This window comes from Aedes aegypti, chromosome 3, assembly GCF_002204515.2.
Source record: "Aedes aegypti strain LVP_AGWG chromosome 3, AaegL5.0 Primary Assembly, whole genome shotgun sequence".
In the NCBI taxonomy this organism is placed as follows: Eukaryota; Metazoa; Arthropoda; class Insecta; order Diptera; family Culicidae; genus Aedes; species Aedes aegypti.
The window spans coordinates 119797715-119821567 of NC_035109.1; the positions used below are offsets into that span (position 1 = coordinate 119797715).

The 23853-nt window shown below is 39.2% G+C and overlaps 1 protein-coding gene across 1 annotated transcript; it reads left to right on the forward strand.

Moving 5' to 3' along the window:
• Positions 1-19540: 19540 nt before the first annotated feature.
• Positions 19541-21564, forward strand: LOC5566850 (zinc metalloproteinase nas-14). Its single transcript, XM_001651224.2, has 6 exons — positions 19541-19743; positions 19802-19990; positions 20049-20366; positions 20425-20567; positions 20627-20740; positions 20795-21564. The coding sequence occupies exons 1-6, from the start codon at positions 19575-19577 to the stop codon at positions 21509-21511; spliced, it is 1650 nt and encodes a 549-aa protein (XP_001651274.2). The 5' UTR covers positions 19541-19574; the 3' UTR covers positions 21512-21564.
• Positions 21565-23853: the final 2289 nt, after the last annotated feature.

Sequence of the window (23853 nt, forward strand, 5' to 3'; positions counted from 1 at the left end):
GCACCATACTCTGGACTAGAATGTTTCCCAATCGCTGCCACCATGATTGGGGATTCTCTTGGTGACTCTGCAGTGGCAGTATTTGCTTTGGCAACCTTGCAATTATTTTCTCAGCTGCAGTTAATTTCAATTTTTCATCACTTAAGTTTTTATCTCGTAAACCCGCAATTGTCCGGACGAGGACTGCAATTTCATTAAAACGGTATTTCTTCAAAATAACCCGTACGATACAACAATTTAAGTCTGCTTAGTGTAATAAAATAAACCATCTTGTCTTCGTCAGCTATTCTATATTTCTATATTTCAAACGCGTGCACCAATCACTGAAACTGTTACCCCTTCTTTAGGGATTAACGGTACAGGCTATGCTTGAGCTTATTTGGAGCTGTCTGTAATGTTTTATTATATGTGTAAAAGCAATGGCTATGTAATGGAGTAACAAATGAATAGTGTAACAAAATCACACAATATGGCCAACATAAAAGATAAAACGGAGTAACAAGAAAAACAAAGGAATTACCTCTCAATTGCCCAGTATAATGTCTTTATATATGGGCAAAGATAAAATAAAATGTCTGACTCACCAGATAAATCCTGGCCTCCGTCAATCAATCGACCTTTGCCGTGCTTGGAAACAAACTCGATGAGCCGAATGACAGTGAAACAGGATCGGTAGAAAAACTCCAACCCGGGTTTCGGAGCTACACCAGAAGAACTTACACGAGGTCTTGCTGGCTGTAACGATCTAAGCTGCTACGAAACTGTACCGTCGATCAGTAATATGGGAATACATGCTTCAAATCCTCCAGACGTTCCTTAGGTTCCGTCAAGTTGTTGCTTTTTCAAGCTGGACTCGTGATATAATTGAAAAAATAATGCATTCAAATAAGGACAGTTCTTTACTCTGTATGAAAGAAGCGAAAATGCTCCTAATAATCAATAAAAAAAAATCAAATTTGACCTCAATAAATATAAAAAAGTACGAAATAAATAAATAAAGTTTGGTTCACCCTAATAAACTTTTTGTCACAACCTAGGACAGGACGTGACAGCTCAACTAAGACTGCCCAGTTGTTTTTCGGCCGATATCCTTGACGATACAAAAGCCAGTGCTACCAGTATTCATTTTAAGAAAATCTTGTGAACAAATTCAAATATCAATGTCCATAATTTGGTTGTTTCTTGCACGCTTCATTCATATAGTGCAATAGAGGATGCTTTATTTTTAAAAATTCAGGTTCAGGCAATACTTGTAGAGAAAATTGACACAATTTCCATTATATTGTTCTCAATTAAGTATATTTAATTGATGTTAGTATTGTAGGAGCACATGCGGAAAAGTTAACATGGAATAAAAATGGATTCGAAACAAAAAGACTTCATGAAAAATTTTCAAACGTTTTATGAAACCTAAATTTATGATCTAGCAACACGGCCGGGCTAGCAACAAAGTGCCCTGTTGAAATCCAACTCAACGATGTGAAAGTAGGCCTTTGCCAAAACGACCAATGAGAAGTGGTCTTTATTGACAGGCAATTGATTTCATTTTTGTACTGTGACCTGTCACGTCTTGTCTTAGGTCACAACCCACAAAACGAATGAGCCATTTTACGAAGCTGGTCAAATGACAGGAGACCTGGGAGAATTCAATCATCGTCGTCAGTTTTCGCGACGATGATGGTTGATGACTGTGCGCATTTCTAGCGTAGCCATGTACAGGCGTAGCCATACAGGCGAAAACTTAAATGGAGAAAAATTATCAAAATATTTCTAATCACAAAAGTGCCTTTTTATGAGCAATTTGGGTAACAAATAGGTAGCTGATACAACAACTAGGTGTAATGTTGCAGTAACGAACATTTTTGGATCTCTTTTTTGTCATTTTCTCCATGTCCCCCATTTGGTAAGATGAGGCGTTGTTAAAAATCACGCTGGATTTAATCCCAGGTCTCCTGTCAATTGACGCCGTTTCGGCGATCAGCTGTTCCGAAACGTCTCGTAAAATGGCTTATAGGCCTTTTCAGCTGGGGGATGCGAATTGAAAATCCACTAGCAGCCAGGCTGCTGTCAAACTAAGTTTTCCGTAAAAAAAGATCTGAGTATGCCTAGACATGTACGGTAGGGTGCCAATGAAAATCGATTTTTCGAATTTCAAAAAAAGGTAGTGCTCAAAAGTTTTGTCTCCTCGAAAAAAGTCCCCATGCAAAATTTGAGCTCAATCGGACTTCATTAAGTGGACCCCCAAAGCGGTCAAAGTTTGGCTTTTTTGACCCATGAAAAATCTCCAAAGGGGGGGGGGTTACATGAAATTTCCAAAATCGAAATTTTTTTTTTGATGCCAGATGTCTTAGAAATGCATGAAACGTCGAGATCTGGTGTTATTTGGAAAATTTTTTTTTTTTTGAAAAAATCGACCTTTTGGGACTTAGTTATTTTTTGAGTTGGGGGAGTGAATTGAATTTGAAATGAACGATTTGAATTCAATTGCTTAGAAATTCAAGGCAATAGTATTGAAACATATCCTATATCATTGTTGGCCACTGAAAGCATATTATATGTGATATTTCATTAGGGTGGTTCATTTACTTTCCATTAGGGTGGTCCTTTTTGTTAAAAAATAAAAAAAAATAAGAAATAGAATTTTAATTGAATATTGAAGACAATAGTATTGGAACATCTCTCACATTATCGTAAGCCATTTTCTACATTTAAATTGTGGTATTTTATTAGGGTGGTTCACTTATTTTCCCTTAGGCTTTCTGTCGAAAAATCATAATTTGAATGGGATATTAAAAACAATAGTATTTTATCACCTCTTTCATCATCGTAGGGCATTTCCTTCATTACTTTCGTGATATTTTATTAGGGTGGCTCACTTTTTTCCATTGGTGTTTGCCGAAAATTAAAAAAAAATCAAGAAATTTTGAATTTGATCCTTTTTTTAGCACAATAGTATTTTAACACCTCTTTTATAATCGTAGGCCATTGTCTTCATTTTTGTTTTGAGAGGCTTTAAATTCCTCTGAATTCATGCGCCTCTAGTTCCATTTGGACACTGTTAACATATTTCATTAGGGAGTTTCTCTCATTTTCCATTAGGGTGCCTCATTTTTCGAATAGTTTGAAACTATGATTTCTCGCAAAAGTCTCGTTCACTTTCCTTAATTATGGTGTCATTGTAAAAATTTCAACCTTAATATCTACAGACCGAAAGATTATGGTGTGGACTACTACAAAATATTTGCGTAATGTTCGACGAAAAATGTAAAGGTAACTTAGTTAACAACAAAAGAGTTTTCTAGAAAGCCTCTCATTGTTAGAAAGGTCCTTTTGAAAAGTTTTGCGTGATTTTCATTCGGAATGCAACACAGAGGAAATTTCGCAGGAAATTCTAAAGGAAATTCCGAAGGAAATTCCAGAGGAAATTCTAGAGAAAATTCTGAAGGAAATTCCAGAGAAAATTTGGAAGGAAATTCCAGAGAAAATCCCGAAAGAAATTCCAGAGGAAATTCCAAAGGAAATTTCAGAGATAATTTCGAAGAAAATTCTAGGGGAAATACGGAAGGAAATTCCAAAGGAAATTCCAGAGGAAGTTCCGAAGGAAATTCCAGAGGAAATTCAGAAGGAAATTCCAGAGGATATTCCGAAGGAAATTCCAGAGAAAATTCCGAAGGAAATTCCAGAGAAAATTCCAGAGAAAATTCCGAAGGAAACCGAGGAAACGAAAATTGTAGAGGTACTTCCGAAGAAAAATCCGAAATAATTTCAAAGCTTCAAAAGAAATTCCAAATGAAATTCCGAATCAAATTTAGCATGAAGCTCCAAAAGGAATTCCGAAGGAAACTCCAGAAGAAATTCCGAAGCAAATGGCAAAGTAAATTTCGATGAAAAAAACTAAGCAATTTTCTATGGAATATCCAAAGCAAATTTGTAAGGAAATTCTCAAGAAAACTCTGTAGAAATTCCAAAGAAAATTGTAAAGGAAATTTCTAAGAATATTCCGCACTAAATTTCGAAGGTCCAAAAGAAATCCCAAATGAAATTCCGAAGAAAGCTCCAAAGAAAATTTCAAAGTAAATTCCAATGCTTCAAAAGAAATTCCAAATAATATTTCGAATACAATTCTGAAGGAAGCTCCAAAGATAATTACACAGGAAATTCCGAAACAAACTCTAGTAGAAATTCGGAAGGAAACTCCAAAGAAAATTCCAAAGCAAATTTCAAAGGAAACTCAAAAAGAAACTCCGAAGAAAATTCCAATGAAAAGTTCAGAATGACATTCCAAAGGACACTACATAGGAAATTTCGAAGGAAATACCACAGAAAATTGAACAGGGCACTTCTAATGATACCGACGAAAATTCCACAGGATATTCCGAAGCAAATTCAAGATAAATTTCCAATTTTGATGAAAATTCTGTAGAAAATTTCAAAGAAAATTTCGTAGAAAAGTCCAATAAAAAACTTTAAAAGGAATTTCGAAGGAAATTCCGGATAAAATCCCAAAAGAAAATCCAAAGAAAATTCCGTTGAAAACTCCAACGAAAAAATCCATATGAAATTCTGATGAAATTTCTATAAGGAACTTTGTTACATCTTTGAAGAATAAACGAGAACTGTTTGTTAAAACTGGAATTGCCTACGTTGTCACAACCGAATCGCGTGTACTATAGCAAACAGAAGGCAACGTACTTTTGGTTCGGGAATGAAGGAGCCCAAGGCTGAGAATCTCTTTTGAAAATATAAACTAAACACTTTTGTTGCCCTTCATCGTCGCCCATCAAGCTATTATCATAATTTGAATACGTCAAAAATTGTTTCATTCCTTTTTTATCTGTATTTTGAATATGGCAGTTAGAGTTGTGCTTCATTGAATTCACTGATTATTGTTATTGGAACGTTTTATTTTAACTATTCAAAAGAAAACCTTAATGAAAATATCTTAACGAAGAGTTGCATGCCAATGAAGAATCATGATTCAAAACTATACAAACAAAGTTGATTTTTTAGATCTGTTGAGAATATTTCTTTTTATTTACAAATTAAATGATCACCCTTATGCAAAACTGAGGACAATAGCCCCAATGAAATATCACATATTATATGTTTACAGTGGCCTACGATGACATAGGAGTTGTTTAATTACTCTTATATTTTCTATTCCATTCAAATTCTCAATTTTTTTTTTAAAGGACCACCGTAATGGAATATAAGTGAGCCACCCTAATAAAATATCACGAATGTAATGAAGGAAATGCCCTACGATGATGAAAGAGGTGATAAAATACTATTGTTTTTAATATCCCATTCAAATTATGATTTTTCGATAGAAAGGCCCACCCTAATGGAAAATAAGTGAACCACCCTAACAAAATACCACATATTAAATGTAGAAAATGGCTTACGATAATGTGAGAGATGTTCCAATACTATTGTCTTCAATATTCAATTAAAATTCTATTTTTTATTTATTTATTTTTTTTTTTAACAAAAAGGACCACCCTAATGGAAAGTAAATGAACCACCCTAATGAAATATCACATATAATATGCTTTCAGTGGCCAACAATGATATAGGATATGTTTCAATACTATTGCCTTGAATTTCTAAGCAATTGAATTCAAATCGTTCATTTCAAATTCAATTCACTCCCCCAATTCAACTCAAAAAAATACTAAGTCCCAAAAGGTCGATTTTTTCAAAAAAAAAATTTTCCAAATAACACCAGATCTCGACGTTTCATGCATTTCAAGACATCTGGCATCAAAAAAAAATTTTGATTTCGGAAATTTCATGTACCCCCCCCTTTGGAGATTTTTCATGGGTCAAAAAAGCCAAACTTTGACCGCTTTGGGGGTCCACTTAATGAAGTCCGATTGAGCTCAAATTTTGCATGGGGACTTTTTTCGAGGAGACAAAACTTTTGAGCACTACCTTTTTTTGAAATTCGATGGCAAAATTTTTCCCATACATTCCATTGGCACCCTAATGTACGGTCATGATTTTGTCACGCTAAAAAATGTAAAATGCTTTATGTAACATAAGGACCGTCAATTTTTAAAGGTGAGTGCATCGTGAAGCCCAAGCAGGACAGTTCGGTTTTGCGTCGTCCGATAGATTTTGCTCACGGTTTCGCGCGTGTTTTCGTCGCCGGAGATTTTTTTTCCTGTTTCGGAGCGTCTTGCTGGGTAGTGCTTCGTGAAGCCTAAGCAGGACGGTTCGGTTTTGCGTTGTCGGATAGATTTTGCACAAGGTTTCGCGCGTGTTTTCGTCTCCGAAGAATTTTTTTTCTGTTTTGGAGCGTCTTGCTGGGTAGGTATTTGGGAAAGCACAAGCAAGACGGTTTGTTGCCGGGACGCCAAGAAGTTTTGCTGTCAGTGTCAGTTTTGTGTTCAGTCGAGGATGGATTACCAACTGGTGAGTTCGTTTCATGCTTGTGATAACACATATTCTCTTGAAAGCGTAACTTTTAAGTAATATTAAAACAAACTTTGTATGGTTCGTCACTATAAGTGCCGGCATTATGCTTTTTTCTTATACAATTTCAATATACATATATTTTTCTCTTTTTGACATTATTAAAAATTATCTTTTGAATTGTTCGACATTGTGAATGTTGACGTATTTTTTAAAACTTCTACCATATCAAAACAAAATGCACAGTAATACTCATATGTAATTTTCAAACAAACTATGTATAGTTCGTCACTACAAGTGTCGGCATTATTCCTGTTTCATATAATTTAAAATATATACATGTAAGTTTCAGTTTTCGTCATTAATAAAAACATCTTTTGAATTGTTCGACATTATATATGTTGACGTATTTTTTCAAGGCTTCTACCTAAAACTTCTCGAGATAAAAATACAAAACTAGCTTTAAATATAAGTCGTATATTTCCCCCTTGTCCATGGATCGCATCATCGACCAGAGGTGACTCCCAGATCTTTTCCTCCCTCACTAATAAACACCCTTCCCGTGGTGATTGTGGAGATGCAGAGGTATTATTATTTTTTATTCTTTAATACATCAACAGGCAATCAACAGCCCCAATGATGTCAACTTAATTCTAGTCTTAATACTAACAAAAGGTCAAAATTAAACTTAAAGTGAACACAAGTCAATACTACACAAAACATTCAATTATCACCAGCGGCGTTTGCAAAAAAAAACTTGAAAAACGTCGGCGGAGGGTGCGTCGGGGAGTGTCAAAGTCAAATTCTGAGGCTATCCGATTAAATGTTCTTTGCAGACCATTAATAGCTCCGTGCATGCTATAATTGGTTCGTCTCAAAGGTAAGCGGAGCATGAGGTTGTTACGCAGTGGACGGGGTGCAACGTTTATGTTGATTTGCTCCAAAATAGTGGGGCAATCAAGTCGACCTTGAAGAAGGTCTGCGATAAATAAAGCTCTGGCAGTATTGCGTCTAACGTGCAAGGGTTCAAGATCGATCAAACGGCAACGGTTCTCGTATCTGGGGAGGCGGAAAGGGTCTCTCCACGGTAGCCTACGGAGGGCGAAGCGTAAGAATCGCCGTTGCACAGACTCAATACGCTCGACTCCATTGGAGTAGTTTGGACTCCAAACCTCCGAGCAGTATTCTAGAATAGAACGTGACTAGGAACAGTACAGTGATTAAAGACAATACACATCAGTAAAGTTTTTAGCTATCCTAAAAATGCATCCTAGAACACGTGACGCCTTACGTACCACGTAAGATACATGTTGATTAAAAGCTAAGGTCGTGTCTAAGACCACTCCCAAATCCTTCACGTGGTCGCCACGTTCGATTTCAGCACCCATGAGCTGATAACTGAAATGGATTGGACTTCTCTTTCTGGAAAAAGTGATCACAGAGCACTTCGTGGGATTAACAATCATGCGATTGATAGTACACCAATCTGCAAAACTAGAGAGTTGTTGTTGGAGAAGGTCGCAATCCTCGATTGAGTGGATTTCAAGAAAAATCTTAAGATCGTCTGCCTAAGACAACCGGGGGACCTTTATCTGACGGTGTACATCATTGAAGAAAAGCAGAAATATTAAAGGCCCCAAGTGGCTTCCTTGAGGGATTCCTGATGTAGACATGAACGAAGCAGTCTGACAATCACCAATAACGACCTTCAATTCTCGACCTGTCAGATAAGATCGAAACCATTGCAAAAAACTACCATTGATTCCAAACCTGTCTAGTTTGGCGATTGCTATGTCATGGTTCACCATATCAAAGGCTGCAGTTAGGTCCGTGTATATCACATCTGTTTGATTACGGCGAACCATACTATCCATTATATAGGAAGTAAGGCAAATAAGGTTGAATGCAGTTGATCGCCCTGGCATAAAGCCGTGTTGAACCTCGCTCAGATGCTGCTGACAATGAGCCTTCAGGGGTTCCATAATAACCAATTCAAACAGCTTCGAGACGGCACACAGGGATGTGATTCCACGGTAATTATTGACGTCACGTTTATCGCCCTTTTTGTACACTGGGTACATGTGAGCAATCTTCCAGCAAGATGGGAAAACACCGCTGCTAATCGATGCCCGAAAGATGAAAAGAAGCGGAGTAACTAGAACGTCAATGTGCTTTTTTAGAAGAACTGAAGGAAATCCATCCGGTCCGGGGTTGAAAGATGATTTCATCTGAGATGAGGCCTTGGTAATCATAGTTTCATCGATATCAAAACTTCCAATCGCATGAGATGACCGGGGAACGTTGCTAACGGCGAGCTCAACTTGATCCGCAGTTAAATCTTCTCTTAAGAACACACTAGCAAACTTTTCCGAAAACATGTCGCAAATTTCGCGGGGTGTCGTGCCTTCGATGCTGTTGAACCTCATAGCAGATGGTAGTCCCGATACTTTTCGTTGCTCATTGACGAACTTCCAGAAGCACTTTGGGTTTGACTACAAATTTCGCTGGATATTGTGCTGATATCTGGAGAAGCACCGCTGACTGGAATATTTATACTTATGATTGAGCCTAACATAAGCAATTCTTAGCGGAACTGTGCGGTGTTTAGTAAACCGCCGCAAGGCAGCTTTTTTCAACGTTTTTAACCGTCGCAGGGAAGACGTTTGCCAAGGAGGTCCGGTTTTGTACTCTTGGTTCTTTTTGGGTACGTGCCTGTCAATCGCGTACGCCAAAATAGCGGAGAAAGTCTGAGCCGCAGACTCGATATTATTAGGATCTAGAACATTTTCCCAGTCGAGAGTCGTGAACAATTCAGCAATACTGCGATGATCCGCTCTATGGAAATCGTACGAAAAGGTGGCGGACGAATTAATGGAATCGTGCACCAAGGAGTGCTTAATCGTTACGAGTAATGGGGGATGGTGCGCAACCATTTTAACGAGAGGGCAAGGAGCCATCACTACTGATGTAGACGAATCCAAAACACTAACGAAACATAGGTCCAAATAGCGATCGTTCTCATTGGTGACAGAGTTGATTTGTTGTAATGTGGCAGTGCTGTAGCTATCAAGAATAGCGACCGCTTCAGGGTGGAATTGGGAGTGATTAGTGTCCGGGTAGAGGAAACCCCTGTCTGATGAAATCCACGAGATATTAGGTAGATTGAAATCTCCGAGCGCAACAATCTCATCAACGGCATTAGCCGTCTCGAGAATAGCGTGTACAGATCTACAGTGGGCTTCGATATACTCGATGTCACGTGTGCGATCAGGTGGGATGTACACAGCACACACGAACAGCTTACGATCACCGAGATTAATTGTCGTCCAAACTTGTTCAAGACATTTCCAAGATGTATTATCTATAGCCTTTGGCTTTAAATTTGAGCTGACTGCAATTAATACACCTCCACCAGCAGCTTTTCGACTGTTCTGTATGGTCACATCGAAACACCTCGTATTCAGGACCAAACACCTGGCTAGAGAGAGTGTCATCATTTAGCCAAGTTTCGATGAACCCATAATATCGTAGCGTTGATCAGATATTGCCAAACGATATTTCTCGATTGTTAAACTAATACCTCCCAGGTTTTGGTAGTACAGCAGCAGATTGTCCTGATGACGATTAGAGGTCGAGATAATGCGATTTTGCTCGCTTCCGTGGGGCTCTGTAGATGGACTGAAAGCAGATGGCCGAAAGTCGTTCGATGGAAAGTCTTCTAAACCAATAGGTTGTTCCTGTTGTAGTGGTAACGGAACTCGTTGCTGTCCGGATCGGCTGGAAGTAGCAAGTACATCAGGGCATGTATTATTCGGAATGCTTATATGCTTGCCTGTTTGAGAATTTTGGAAGACCTCCGCCCCAATCCCAAACACAGGACCGGGACGGCTGTAGGTCGCTGGCAGGAGGGGCTCGACTGTGATGGGCGGGTTAGAGGCTGAGGGCAGGCGTGCGTCCCGGTGATCCGAAAGAAGAAGACTGATGTAGATTGTGTGATGGCGATTGACTGGAAGCAGCAGGTATTTCGGAGCACGCAATGTTCATATTTGTAAAGTACTTGCCTGCATACGAATTTTGGAAGGTATTCTCGGTTTCTAGACGCAACAATCATTACACCCTAACATTCCTTCCCCATTCCAACTGACTGTAAAGACTTGGCCGGCGCCGTTATTGATCAATAATATTAGATCTGCTAAAATTGCACTTCGAGAGTAAGCGGAAACTCCCATCCCTTATTCATTTGGATCGTAGTGCAATTCTTACCAGTTCCGATCAATCACGGAGTAGCAACCATTGACATGTACAGTCAGTCTATGCTATGCTATGCTATGCTATGCTATGCTATGAGGACCGTCAATTTTTAAAGAAACGATATATACACTCATAAAAATAATGAAAATTACTCTGGACGTAATTCAGGTTATGACTGAATGACACATGATGTAAGTGATGGAACAACACAAAAACGTGTCCTTGAAGATGTATTGAACGAAAAATGTAATTTTACATGTTAAAGGACACGAAAACGATGGAACTGTGATCGACATTTGCCAAATCAGACACTAACGTATTTGAAATTTGGACACAAATTTACGTCATTCGGCTCGCTTCTTTTATGTGCATCCCAAAAGACGTAAATCACATTATGTTTTGGTACTGTGTACACTCTTAAAAATAATGAAAATTACTCTGGACGTAATTCTGGTTATGACTGAATGACACATGATGTAAGTGATGGAATGACACAAAAACGTGTCCTTGAAGATGTATTGAACAAAAAATGTAATTTTACTTGTTAAAGGACACGAAAACGATGGAACTGTGATCGACATTTCCCGAATCAGACACTAACGTATTTGGAATTGGACACAACTTTACGTCATTTGGCTCGCTTCTTTTATGTGCATCCCAAAAGACGTAAATCACATTATTTTTTGGTACTGTGTATGTTCCAAATTATGCATTAGTCTTTTACAACTGTTCTACAATATGTTTCTTACTAACATACAGCCAGAAACTTTTTGATTAAGGCAATTATTAGGTTAATTGCCTGCATTGAGCTAATGAAGCTTTGTGTGAAGTAATTTAAGTGTGCACTTTGAATGTGGTTTCCTGCGAGACAAACAAACAAGCAACGGTTAGCACTCGTGGAAAAAAATTGTGTTCAATTGGAACGACCTAAATGTTCGAGTCCGCATCTTCTAGCTTTTCAATATTGATGGTGCACTCTTTGTTGAAAACAATCATTCACACGGTTTCACACAAAATGGTGTATTCGACGCGCTGTTAGGCCATATTTCACCGGCAATTAATGCACTTACCCCAGCGGAGCTATACCCGTTTGTACTCACGCTTTCGGATAACGAACTGCTAATGAATTTCACCTATTTCCAACTCACGGCATAAAAATTAACAAGGCAGGCTCTTTACTGGTGTAAACATCGAATATGGTTGTAAACAAGAGACGTCACTCTTATCGTACCATATACCATCCGGACCACTAAATCATTTTTTTTTCAAAAATTTGTTCGAGATGAATAGGAATGACGTCGTTAAATTGCTGTCAGTTTTCGGAATATATCACCTTTTGAATATAGTGCACCGTGTTTCCAACTCACAGTCGCCGTTCGCCTCGCAGTTTTCAATTGCCGTGAAAACCTGTTTTTGTCGGAAATTTTGGCTAACTTCGATGTTGGATCGGCCGATGAGAGTAAACGTAGGAGCCGCAAGTCCAAAATCCAGAGATGTTGGGTCTTAACATTAACTGTGATATTAGGTTAATTTGTAAATCTAGTCAGTTGAGAGCCTACAATGCGAATGAATCGTCTGGTATTTTTATCTTTCCTTGAACCCTCGCTTCTGCACGAATGCGAATATCGAAAGTACGATTGACAGTTCGCTTAACATCGTGACTTCGAATGCGGTCGGTCATATCACTTGTGTATGTTGCTGCAGCTCTGGTAGATGGTATAACTATCCCTATACGTTTGTACCGTCGACCCTTTCCAGCAAATCTCTTGCAGCGCTACGATGTAGAGCTTGCGGACCCTGAATAAGTCGGAAACAATGCGGGAACTTGTCAAGAATTTGAGAGACTTACAGTTCCATGATCCGAGTTTCCCAATCGTTAGTCCGTTTCTGATATCTGGATCTATACCGATTGTTCCGGTGCAAATTTACATTGTATGCTTCCTGTACTGAATTTTTTTACGACTGCTTTGTAAGACATGCACCAATCGCCTGTTTCGCCGGAAGGCCATCATGCACAGCACTGTTTAGAGTCCGGCACTAGGACGATGATCAGCCGCTCCCAACACGGAGAACAGACGCTGTTCTGCAGGTATGCCAAGTCAATTTTTCAAAAATCAGGAAGAATTTGAAAATTTGTCTGGAAAAATGTGGATCGCTTATGTCATATGTGGAGAACCTTACAAATTGTTTTCAAAACCTTACAAATTCATTTCAAATTTTATCTAGATCTTCCAGATTTTTGTAATATAGGGCTTCAAAAATCTGGAATATTTCAGACAAATCGGGAAGGTTGGCAACGCTGGTGCTGAGCCACCCCTAAAATGGAGAACACGTGCTCTGATGAGCAGCACGCTCCGAAGAGAGGAACCCCCCTAACCTGTCAGCATACGACCAATTAAACCTTAAGGTCCCACTGGGGTTGAATACCCGATCTTTCCTATGGTTACTCGTAGCTCAGGCGGCACCGCGGGGAGGTAACGATAGGAGTTACTGGTACTGGCTATGGTACGAAATGTCCAGTCATTTACCACCCAATAAGAATATTTGGAACCATGGCTTAAATTGGCGCTTCAAGTTTTTAGACGAAGAAATTATAACATACTTGCCAGGCCCAACTTATCACCGCAGACAGACGCTTAAGCAGGAAAAAGTAAGAGGTTGTTTCCAAGATACGACCGCCAAGTTGACGTTGGAGAACGTTAGCCTCTTTTATTTCCTTGCTTTAAACCGTCACGAACTTATGAAAGATTTCTGCTGCTAAAAATTCAATTAATTTTCACATTATTTGTTGCATATCAATTCTGATTTATTATAGACATTGTGTGTTATTATTTTGTGTTAACACAATATAATCACTTTACAAGTATTCAGAAGCTAAGGCCATTATATTGAAGAATTGGATTTTTCAGTGTATGCTTAATCATTGTTAATTTGGAGCAATTAATTCAAAATAACTCTTTTCCATTGATTTTGGGTTACCGTCAAGCTACCATTCACCGTGCAATTAAGAAAAATTTGCACTTCAAAAAATTATATAACTTTTCCAAATAATTGGAAGCGTACTAGAATACCACAACTTAGCGTGCAATTTTATAATAATTCAGATAAAAATCTAAAACTAGTGATGCATAACAAAAAAATACTCAAAATTTATGTTTGAAAATGTCATGTTAAGGTCACCTCGTACCGTTCTATGTCACCATTTACCGTGCACACTAGTGCCCCATTCACCGTGCATATAATTTTCGTCATGATTTAATTTTGTATCTTGAAGAAACGTTGTTGATGGAGCAATTATGTCCCTAGTAGTGTGCGCACTCATTTTTAAGAGTATTTAAATCTTCATTTACAATAAAAACCATAAAAAGTTTAAAAATTGGCTAAATATTTTTTTATTTTTTAAAATCGTGATAGGAGGTTTGACTGTATTTTCCAAACCATTCCATATTTACTCAAAAACTAAATATTTAGTAGTTCAATGACGACATAACAAGGAATGTAATATTACCGAATAATTCCATGTCTTTTACACAAATGCACGGTAATAGGAACCATATATATTGAAAAGGATCCATTCACCGTGCATTTGGGTTTCGACTGAAACACAATAAAAAAAATCTAATTTGCATAAAATCTCATTGCTCATACGATGGAATACATCTTACTTATAGTATCCACAGTGAAAACTTGTTGAAATTTTGAAAATTTTCATATTCTATCGTTAAAATGAAAAATGTGATTTTTTGGCGTTTTTTACTAAGAGTGTTGAAAAATTTCATTATCAAACATAATTCACATAATTTTGACTACATAAACTAGGTTTTTCGAAATGCTTTGTGACAAAAACTACTTCATTTCACCAGTTTTATCTTATTTTGCTGACAAAAGAATAATTTGTGAAAATTGTATGAATATTCTGTAGGAATTTGTATATGTGCACGGTGAATGGAGGCCGCACGGTGACTGGTGACTTAACGGTACGTAATATTTGAATCATTCCTTAACAATAGAAAATATATTGCATTCCAATAGCAGTGCAGCAGCGTTTTCGGAAACATTCTCAAATTGTCGTTTTGTCAATTATTCATAACTAATCATATATTGTATGATGCTAGTAGATGAATTATAGCATGTGGTAAACACATTAGCAAATATTACACAAATAACTCTCTAGTACACATTTGTTGGCCCTGAAAAGGGCCGTTTGAACTGTGAGAATCGAGTAACACGGACACATTTTGTCAGCGAACAGGTTGAAATCCTTCTCACCCGATGAGGTTTGCGGTGGGGATGACGATGGGCGCTTCAACAAGCAGCTTTGGTCGATTTTCTTCAGCCATCTCGTACAAATTAGGGAATATTACACAAATAACTCTTTAAAACACATTTGTTGGCTCTGAAAAGGGCCGATTGAATTCATGAATTCGCGTAACACAGACACATTTTGACGGCGCACTGGTTGCAATCCTCCTCACCCGATAAGGTTTGCGGTGGCGATGACGAAGAGCTCTTCAACAAGCGGCTTTGGTCGATTTTCTTCAGCCATCTCGTACAAACTTGCCTTTGCGCCCCGATTCTGCAGGGCCAATTCTGGAAGCGCGAGTCCATTCAGAAATCTTGAGCGATTTCACAATCCGGACGCTGGATTTGTCGCCGCTTGATGATCAACAGCTGGCCTCTGGTAGCGAGGAGCTGAGCAGGTTTGGAGGAGCTCTTACCAGCTCGAAAGCGAAAACATAATGAAACCGAATTCAACGAATCGCCGCCGCAAATCAACCTTGTGTCTTCCTCTTCCGACGACACAAATTGGACTGTGACGCGGATGCAAACGCAAAGCGAAATAGTTTTTTCAGGCCAGACATTTCTCTGAAAATATTTTTAAAACCTTTTTTTTTCAAATATTTTTTTGCGGCATAACGACGACATACCAGCACATCTGGTACATGCCAGTAAATGACCAACATTCATTGATGTATTACGACGACATTACGAGAGGGATGGATTGATATCTATATTTGAGATATTCACTCTCCAATAATTTTTCTAAGGAATTCCTCCAAAAATTTGTTTTTTTTTTGTTATATCTCAAAATAGAACCAAGATTTTTCAAAACATTATCATTGGATTTATCACAAAAAATACATCAAGGCTTTCATCAGAAATTCCTTTACATATTATTTCAGATATTTTTTTTTTCAACCCTTAGTCCTCGAGGATTTTATCCGATGATTCTCCAATCAGTTTTTCTAGAACATCCTCCAAGACTCCCGTTCAAAACATGTTGTAATATTCAACCAGAAACTTCTCCAGATGCCTCCAAGGATTTCTCAGGATTTTCAACAAAATTGTTCTTAGAATTTTTATAAGATTTTGACTACAAATTTCTCTGAGGATACCTTCAGGACTTACTCCAGAGATTGCTCCTAGGATTTCTTCGGAAATTCCTCTATTAATTCTAAGATATTGTGGTGTTATATTGTGTGGAACCTTAAAAGAACTTTTCAATATTCCATGGTGATTTTATGAGAAATTCATTGAAAAATGTTTGGATGAACTCCAGTGATCCTTGGATGAAATGCTGGAGAATTCCTAGAAAAAACTCTAAAGAAACTTAATAATGAAACACAGGTCGGGAGGTGAGGGAATTATTTGAAATGTTCTTAATATATTCACTCGAATAACCCCATCGAGGAGCTTTTGGGTCTATTCTTTGGAATGACCGTGTACGAAATGGCGTTGAAATTCTAGTCGAGTTTTCTTGGGAGAAATTCTGTGGGAAACTTTGGATATCTCTTAGATTAACGACTGTAGAATTCGGTTGGATAGATAGTGAAAAAATATCTGGAGGAAGTCCTAGGATAGTCTTTGTTCAAAGTACTGCCTGAGAAAAATGTCTAGAGGTAGTAACGTTGAAATGTTCAAGGATTTCCTGAAGGAAATTATGGAGGAACTCCTGTAAGCATCCTATGAAAAAAATGCTGAAGGAATTTCTTGAAGAATTCATAATAAAATCTCTGGAGAAACCACAAGGATATTTCCTGAGACTGTTTTCGAGAAATACGAGAAGAAATGTTGCATCTCAGTTATCTGCAAGCAAGATAAGGAAAAAAAGAGACTTTAGATACTATTTTGGTTAAAATAGAGACTTCAGACACCTTTTATCAAAAATAGAAACTTTTTAGAGACTTGCATAAAAATGGTATCTGAAAAGAAACCTGCTACCAGCCCTAGATATGTTAATCCATTACTGAATAAATTTAGATACATTAAAAACATCAATCATGTTTTGATAAGCTGATGAAATTTCAACCTCGAATAGATCCTCACTGAACAGCTCATAAAGTGTTTGGAGAGCGGCGCAGCCGGATTTTTTTTCGAATGAAGATAGTTTTCTGGTAATTAATGATAGCTCGCAAAAATTCTTTGTCGTGAACATATTCTATCAGGAATTACTGCCTCAAAATAATTTCCCTGATTGTGATCGAAATTCCCTGAGAATTCCAGGTTTTTTTCCAGGTTGAATAAAATTCCCTTATAATTCCAGGTTTTCCAGGTTTTTCCAGGTAGTAGACACCCTGTTTAAAAAGGATTCATACAATTGTGATACTTTCACGCCAATTTATTTCACATGAGTAATGATCATTCAAGGGTTTTATACTAGCATGAATCTGTGAGTAAATTTAATGCCAACTGGTGGTGAAAATTACAATGAATTAAATTAACTTTTACATGAGAAATTAGATCCAAAAGGGAACATCACCCACCCAGCGCAAATGAAAAATGCATAGTTTTTAGCGTTGAGCACGTCGACTGTTGGAGCGGTTGTGTGCCATGCTGTCAACAAAATATGATCGGGGTGGTGTGGTGGCGGGACACATACGCCACTAACGCCATCTGTTAGCTTATTGCCACTTGGCAATTTGTGGCGGCCATGTTTTTACAAAAGTGGCTGAGTCTAACTTGAACGTCTGTCTGCGTTATTACTATATAATAATTCTAAACTGAACTTGAAGAATTTCTATTGGAATTTCTATATGAAAGTATCTATGAGTTATAGACTATAACTCTTTTTTTCGAAGCATGCAAGTTTTCCTGGTGCTAGAATCTCTGGCGGAGTCCGTTTGGAGTCCTTAGTGCAATTCATGGAAGGAGTCTTCCGAAAAATTCCATAACATTGTTGAACGATTTCTTCTTAAAAAGTGTATAATTACAATGTTAACCATTGAATTGTAGCTGAAAACTCATCAAATTCCATGAGTTGTTTGCTTGGATTCGGCCCATGTTGGTATCCTTAGAGATATCGCATCGAATGGTCAACAATTCTAACATTAATTACATGATTCTTATATGATTCTGGAAGGGGGCCTTCCATAGTCGAGTGGTTAGAGTCCGCGGCTACAAAGCAAAGCCATGCTGTCTGAGTTCGATTCCCGGTCGGTCCAGGATCTTTTCGTAATGGAAATTTCCTTGACTTCCCTGGGCATAAAGTATCAGATACAGAGGCAGTAAGTAGATATACGAATGCGAAAATGGCAACTTTGACAAAGAAAGCTCTCAGTTAATAACTGTGGAAGTGCTCATAAGAACACTACGCTGAGTTGCCAGCTCTGTCTCAGTGGAGACGTCAAAAAGAAGAAGACATAAATCTCTACCACCCCTTAAAATATGTGCACTCATGAAACAAATACTCTGTACACTGGAACCTCAATGTACGGACTAAGTCGGGGGTTCGCAAATCAAGTAGGTTCTTGAGAAGAACCCAAGTAACCACTAGCCCATTAATTCGCCTTTTTGGCCTTATAAAGCTATTACATGGCTAATATAGAGCATGTCAGCTGTATAATAGCTTTGTATTAGATTACGGGGGGAATTAAAGTGCTATTTGGTTACTTAGCACGTCAGCTACGTCAGAAAAAATCAATCTCTTCGCCATCGCCTCGTCAGTTTTTTTTATTTAGCCTTCTTTGGGCAATGACCCTTTTAATGTAAGGACCATCAAAGAGGCAGCATGCAGAGTAAAACAATTGTCTTGTTGTACAGTATCAATATCAACAATTCGATTGTTTTCCTTATGACTTGGGACACGTGTTTGTGTCTTTATTCGATTTTGACTATAACGATCAAACTAAAAGAAAGTGGATAGCCACGCTTCTCGCGTAGAATAAAGCGAAAATAAATGAAACGCTTCTGTTAATAAGTCGTATTGATCCTTTATGTAGGGTGAAAGCTCCAATACTGGAGCTGGATAGTGTAGTGACAAGACTTGATTGCTTGGTTGTATAATTATTAATGGTCATTTATTAAAGTCCCTTGTCAAGTTACATACATCATGGGCTACTAAGATCCTACAGATAGCACAATCAATTTGTCTCTCACAAACTTAATTGTTTGCCATTGCAAATGCATATATGAAATGTCTAGAGTTTTAGAATTTAATTTGTTTTCAGTCTCATGTTCTTTCCGATGAAGTAGTCATGTTTTCAACCGGAATTGAAATCCTTGGAAAAACCTCAATTCAAAGCGAGAATCTTAAAAGCACTTTCAACAATAAAAAATTGAAATATTTCTTTTTCTATTTAATAATATAATACATCGAAAATCAACTATCGGAAAAGATGTTACATTATAACTTCATTTCTGGCTATTGAGTTAATTACCCTTATGGTAAGTAAGTTTGTTTTTTTTTTGCGATGAATTTACGTCAAGCTGTCTGTTATACGGAGGAAAATTTCCCTAATCATAACAAACGATCACTTTGTTAATTTATTGTGAAAAAAAGATATCGGCTTAATGGCGCCCAGTGCGATTGCTTCATGTATTTGAGTTGCGAACAATCGAAACTAGAATAAGAAGCACCTATTTAAGCAGATGATAATGATCAACTGGTAACCACACCCGTTTCCGCAATGAAGACGTTCAGTTGTTTGATATTGTTAGCTGTGGTTATCAGTTGCAGTGCTTCCGCAATTGGCCGAGGACGAGGCCGTCATCGGGGTTCTGATGTACATCCAGATCACAGACATGGCCCCAGGCGAAATGGAATAACATTCGCAACGAAACCATCGGAAGAAGTTGGTAAGCATGCATATTTTAATACTCTGAGATCACTTTGAATTTATGTTTATTTTTAAAGGCAGACGGCTGAGACACTATAAAAAAGGCGTCAACAAAACGCGTCCATTCGAAGCTGGAATCGGAACCTATTTAGAGTTTGATTTGATGGTCGAGGACCCAGTTGAGGCTAATGCAATTCTAGCGGGAACCTATACTTATATTCGATGGCCCCAAGCGGTGGTACCGTATCAAATCATCGGTACATTTAGTAAGATTTTCTATATTTAAGTTGTAATATTGAATGATTTAGTTATTTTACCCCACAGCTACCGCCGAATTGGCCAACATTCAATGGACTATCAATCATTACGCGGAAAATACTTGTGTCAGATTTGTTCCACGTACTACTGAGGAATACTACATCAAGATCAATAACAGTGCCACGGGTTGCTGGTCATATGTTGGAAGACATTTGGACAACAACTATAACTTAGTGAATCTTCAAAATCCAGCTTGTATGGAAACGGGTACAGTAGCACATGAGTTTATGCATGCTCTTGGATTCTACCATGAATTTACTCGTCCGGACCGTGATGAATGGGTTAGCATTGATGAAGGTGCTTTGGCAACCGAGTATCAAACACGTAGGTTAACAATGGTTTATCGTGAGTACAGTTGTCAAAGTTTCGTTTTTATTTTCAGCAAGCTTTATGAATGCCAACTTCGGAAAGAAATCGGCAGATCAAGTTGAACTTTATGGTATCGAATACGCGTATGGTAGTGTGATGCATTACTCAAAATGGGGTGGAGCTGTTAACTATAATCGTCCAGTGATGAATAATCTAGTAAGATAGTTTTCCGTATCATTGCAAAGTTTCATATAACAATATTGTGTTTGATTTAGAAACCGTGGCCTTATAAGGACTTTGGAAACGATACTGGATTGTCACTACCCGATATCAAAAAAATCAACTATATGTATTGTAATTCATCAACTACAACAACTACACTTGCTGCGGTAACATTTATGCATACTTTCAATTGAATACGTAAACAATCAATGAAATTTCAGACTACTACAACCAAGGCACCGGCTACATCAACTTTAGCTCCAACGACGACGACACAAGCTCCCACAACCACTACCAAGGCACCGGTTACAACGACTTTAGCTCCAACGACGACGACAAAAGCTCCCACAACCACTACCAAGGCACCAGTTACAACGACTTTAGCTCCAACGACGACGACACAAGCTCCCACAACCACTACCAAGGCACCGGTTACAACGACTTTAGCTCCAACGACGACGACAAAAGCTCCAACAACCACTACTAAGGCACCAGTTACATCAACTTTAGCTCCAACGACGACGACAAAAGCTCCCACAACCACTACCAAGGCACCAGTTACAACGACTTTAGCTCCAACGACGACGACACAAGCTCCCACAACCACTACCAAGGCACCGGTTACAACGACTTTAGCTCCAACGACGACGACAAAAGCTCCAACAACCACTACTAAGGCACCAGTTACATCAACTTTAGCTCCAACGACGACGACAAAAGCTCCCACAACCACTACCAAGGCACCAGTTACAACGACTTTAGCTCCAACGACGACGACACAAGCTCCCACAACCACTACCAAGGCACCGGTTACAACGACTTTAGCTCCAACAACGACGACAAAAGCTCCCATAACGAGTACAACAGCAACCACGGTTGCTCCAAGTAACTGCAAATGCTGGAACTCGGCTTTACAAATGTGCGTGTCATACCTTTAAACAGCCGATTTTACAATAAAGTTGAATACAATTCGTTTGTTAAATATTCAAAATTATTTTTTTGTTACTTCATCTCCCAAATTCAGAACCTACTTGATACTTGATACTTGATGGGCAACAATTCCTTGCTATTGCGTTGAATCTACGCCGAATGAAGAAGCCTTCTCCATTGGACCCGGTCCTGGGCCAATCGCTTCCAGTCCGAACGTTAAGCGACCTTAAATCCTCCTCAACTGCAAAAAGCCATCTGGTGCGCGGCCTTCCACGGAGGCGACGGCCTCTCCCTGGTTCCCTGCTGAATATTTGTTTAGCTTGACGTTCCTCCGACATGCGAGCTACATGCCCAGCCCACCGCAGCCTGCCGTGTTTTATACGCTTAACAATATCCATTTCATTAAAGACTTGGTATAACTCGTGATTCATGCGACGCCGCCAGATGCCATTGTCCAATTTACCGCCGAGTATTGTTCGCAGCACTTTACGTTCAAAGACCCCAAAAGCTCTCCGGTCGACCTCTTTCAACGTCCAAGATTCGTGGCCGTACAGAGCTACCGGTAGAATTAGAGTCTTGTACAACGCGAGTTTGGTCTTTGTCTGTAAGCTGCGGGACTTTAGCTGGTTACGAAGTCCGTAAAAAGCCCGACTCGCAGCTGCAATACGCCTTTTAACCTCGCGGGTAACATCATTATCGCAAGTCACTAGAGTTCCAAGGTACACAAATTCTTCAACTACATCAAAAATATCACCACCTATCACCACCTCACTACCAACATCACCTATGGGCCCACGATGTCTACCAGCGATCATGTACTTTGTCTTCGTGGTATTGATAATGAGCCCAATTCGCGTTGTCTCCCTTTTAAAAGGCACGTATGCCTCTTCCACGGCTCGGCGATCAATCCCGATTATGTCGATATCGTCCGCAAAACCAAGGAGCATATACGAACGTGTGATAATAGTGCCATTCCTATGCACGCAAGCTCTCCTTATTGCTCCTTCTAACGCTATGTTGAACAATAGGTTTGAAAGTGCATCGCCCTGCTTCAATCCGTCTAAGGTTACGAAGGAGGTGGAAATCTCATCCGCAACACGTATACTTGATTTCGATCCTTCCAACGTTGCACGAATCAGTCTAATCAGCTTCGTCGGAAAGCCATGCTCCATCATTATTTCCCACAACTCGTTTCTTTTAACTGAATCGTACGCCGCCTTGAAATCAATGAACAGATGATGAGTCTGCAAGTTGTACTCCCGGAATTTATCGAGGATCTGCCGCAGGGTAAACATTTTATCCGACGTCGATCGGCCCTCACGAAAACCAGCTTGGTATTCGCCGACGAAGGACTCTTCAAGCGGTCTCAATCTGTTGAACAGAATACGTGACATTATTTTGTACGCCGAATTGAGGAGTGTTATTCCTCGGTAATTGGCGCATTCCCTTTTTTGAAGAGAGGGCAAATGAGGCCATCCATCCAGCTAGCAGGCAGTTCTTCTTCCTCCCATATCCTTAGTAGTATATGGTGAATTGTTTTATGCAGCTGCTCACTACCGTGCTTGAGAAGTTCGGCCGGGAGCTCATCCTTCCCAGCAGCCTTGTTGTTCTTCAGCTCTTTAATCGCCTTCTTAACCTCATCTAGAGATGGAGGCTCCACAGCTTGACCGTCGTTGTCGATGTTCATTCTGTTCTCCGATGCTCTATCGTTCCCTCCATTCAGTAACGTTTCGAAGTGCTCTTTCCACCTGGCAGCCACCATCGTTTTATCTGTCAGCAAATTACCTTCACGGTCGTTGCACATGACGGGAGACGGCGCTGACTTTCTCCGCACGCCATTGACAGTTTCATAGAATCGTCGCATATCGTTCTGTTCCATACAGTTTTGCGCCTCGGCTATCACGTTCTCATCAAACTCTTTTTTCTTCCTGCGATGGATTCGCTTTTCGGCTGATCTTGCTTCCCTGTACCGCTCTCTGTTCAGCCTGGTACCAGACACTAACATCCGACGTCTGGCCACGTTCTTCTCATCCGTCACCCTCTGGCACTCCTCGTCGAACCATCCGCTTCTGGGGCGTCTTCGAGCAGTACCTATCACTTCTCGCGCTGTTTCACTCACTACTCCATGGATTGCATCCCATAGATTGTTGAGGTTTTCGCTCACATTGACCTCACTTATCCGCTCGTCCAGCTTTTGGTGGTATTCAGCTGTAACACCGTCTGCTGAGAAGCGCTGGATATTGAATCGCATTGTTCGCTGTGGTCTTGAATTCGCTACAGTTGATAACCGCGCTCGAATTTTACTGACAACGAGGTAGTGATCCGAGTCAATGTTAGGACCCCTGAAACT

What these genes read in the sequence shown, in the direction of transcription:
- LOC5566850 (XM_001651224.2), top strand. Translation starts at nt 19,575, where the DNA reads ATGAAGACGTTCAGTTGTTTGATATTGTTAGCTGTGGTTATCAGTTGC. An exon ending in GAAACCATCGGAAGAAGTTG is followed by an intron (nt 19,744 to 19,801) that starts GTAAGCATGCAT and finishes TTATTTTTAAAG; the next exon opens with GCAGACGGCTGAGACACTAT. An exon ending in CAACAACTACACTTGCTGCG is followed by an intron (nt 20,741 to 20,794) that starts GTAACATTTATG and finishes ATGAAATTTCAG; the next exon opens with ACTACTACAACCAAGGCACC.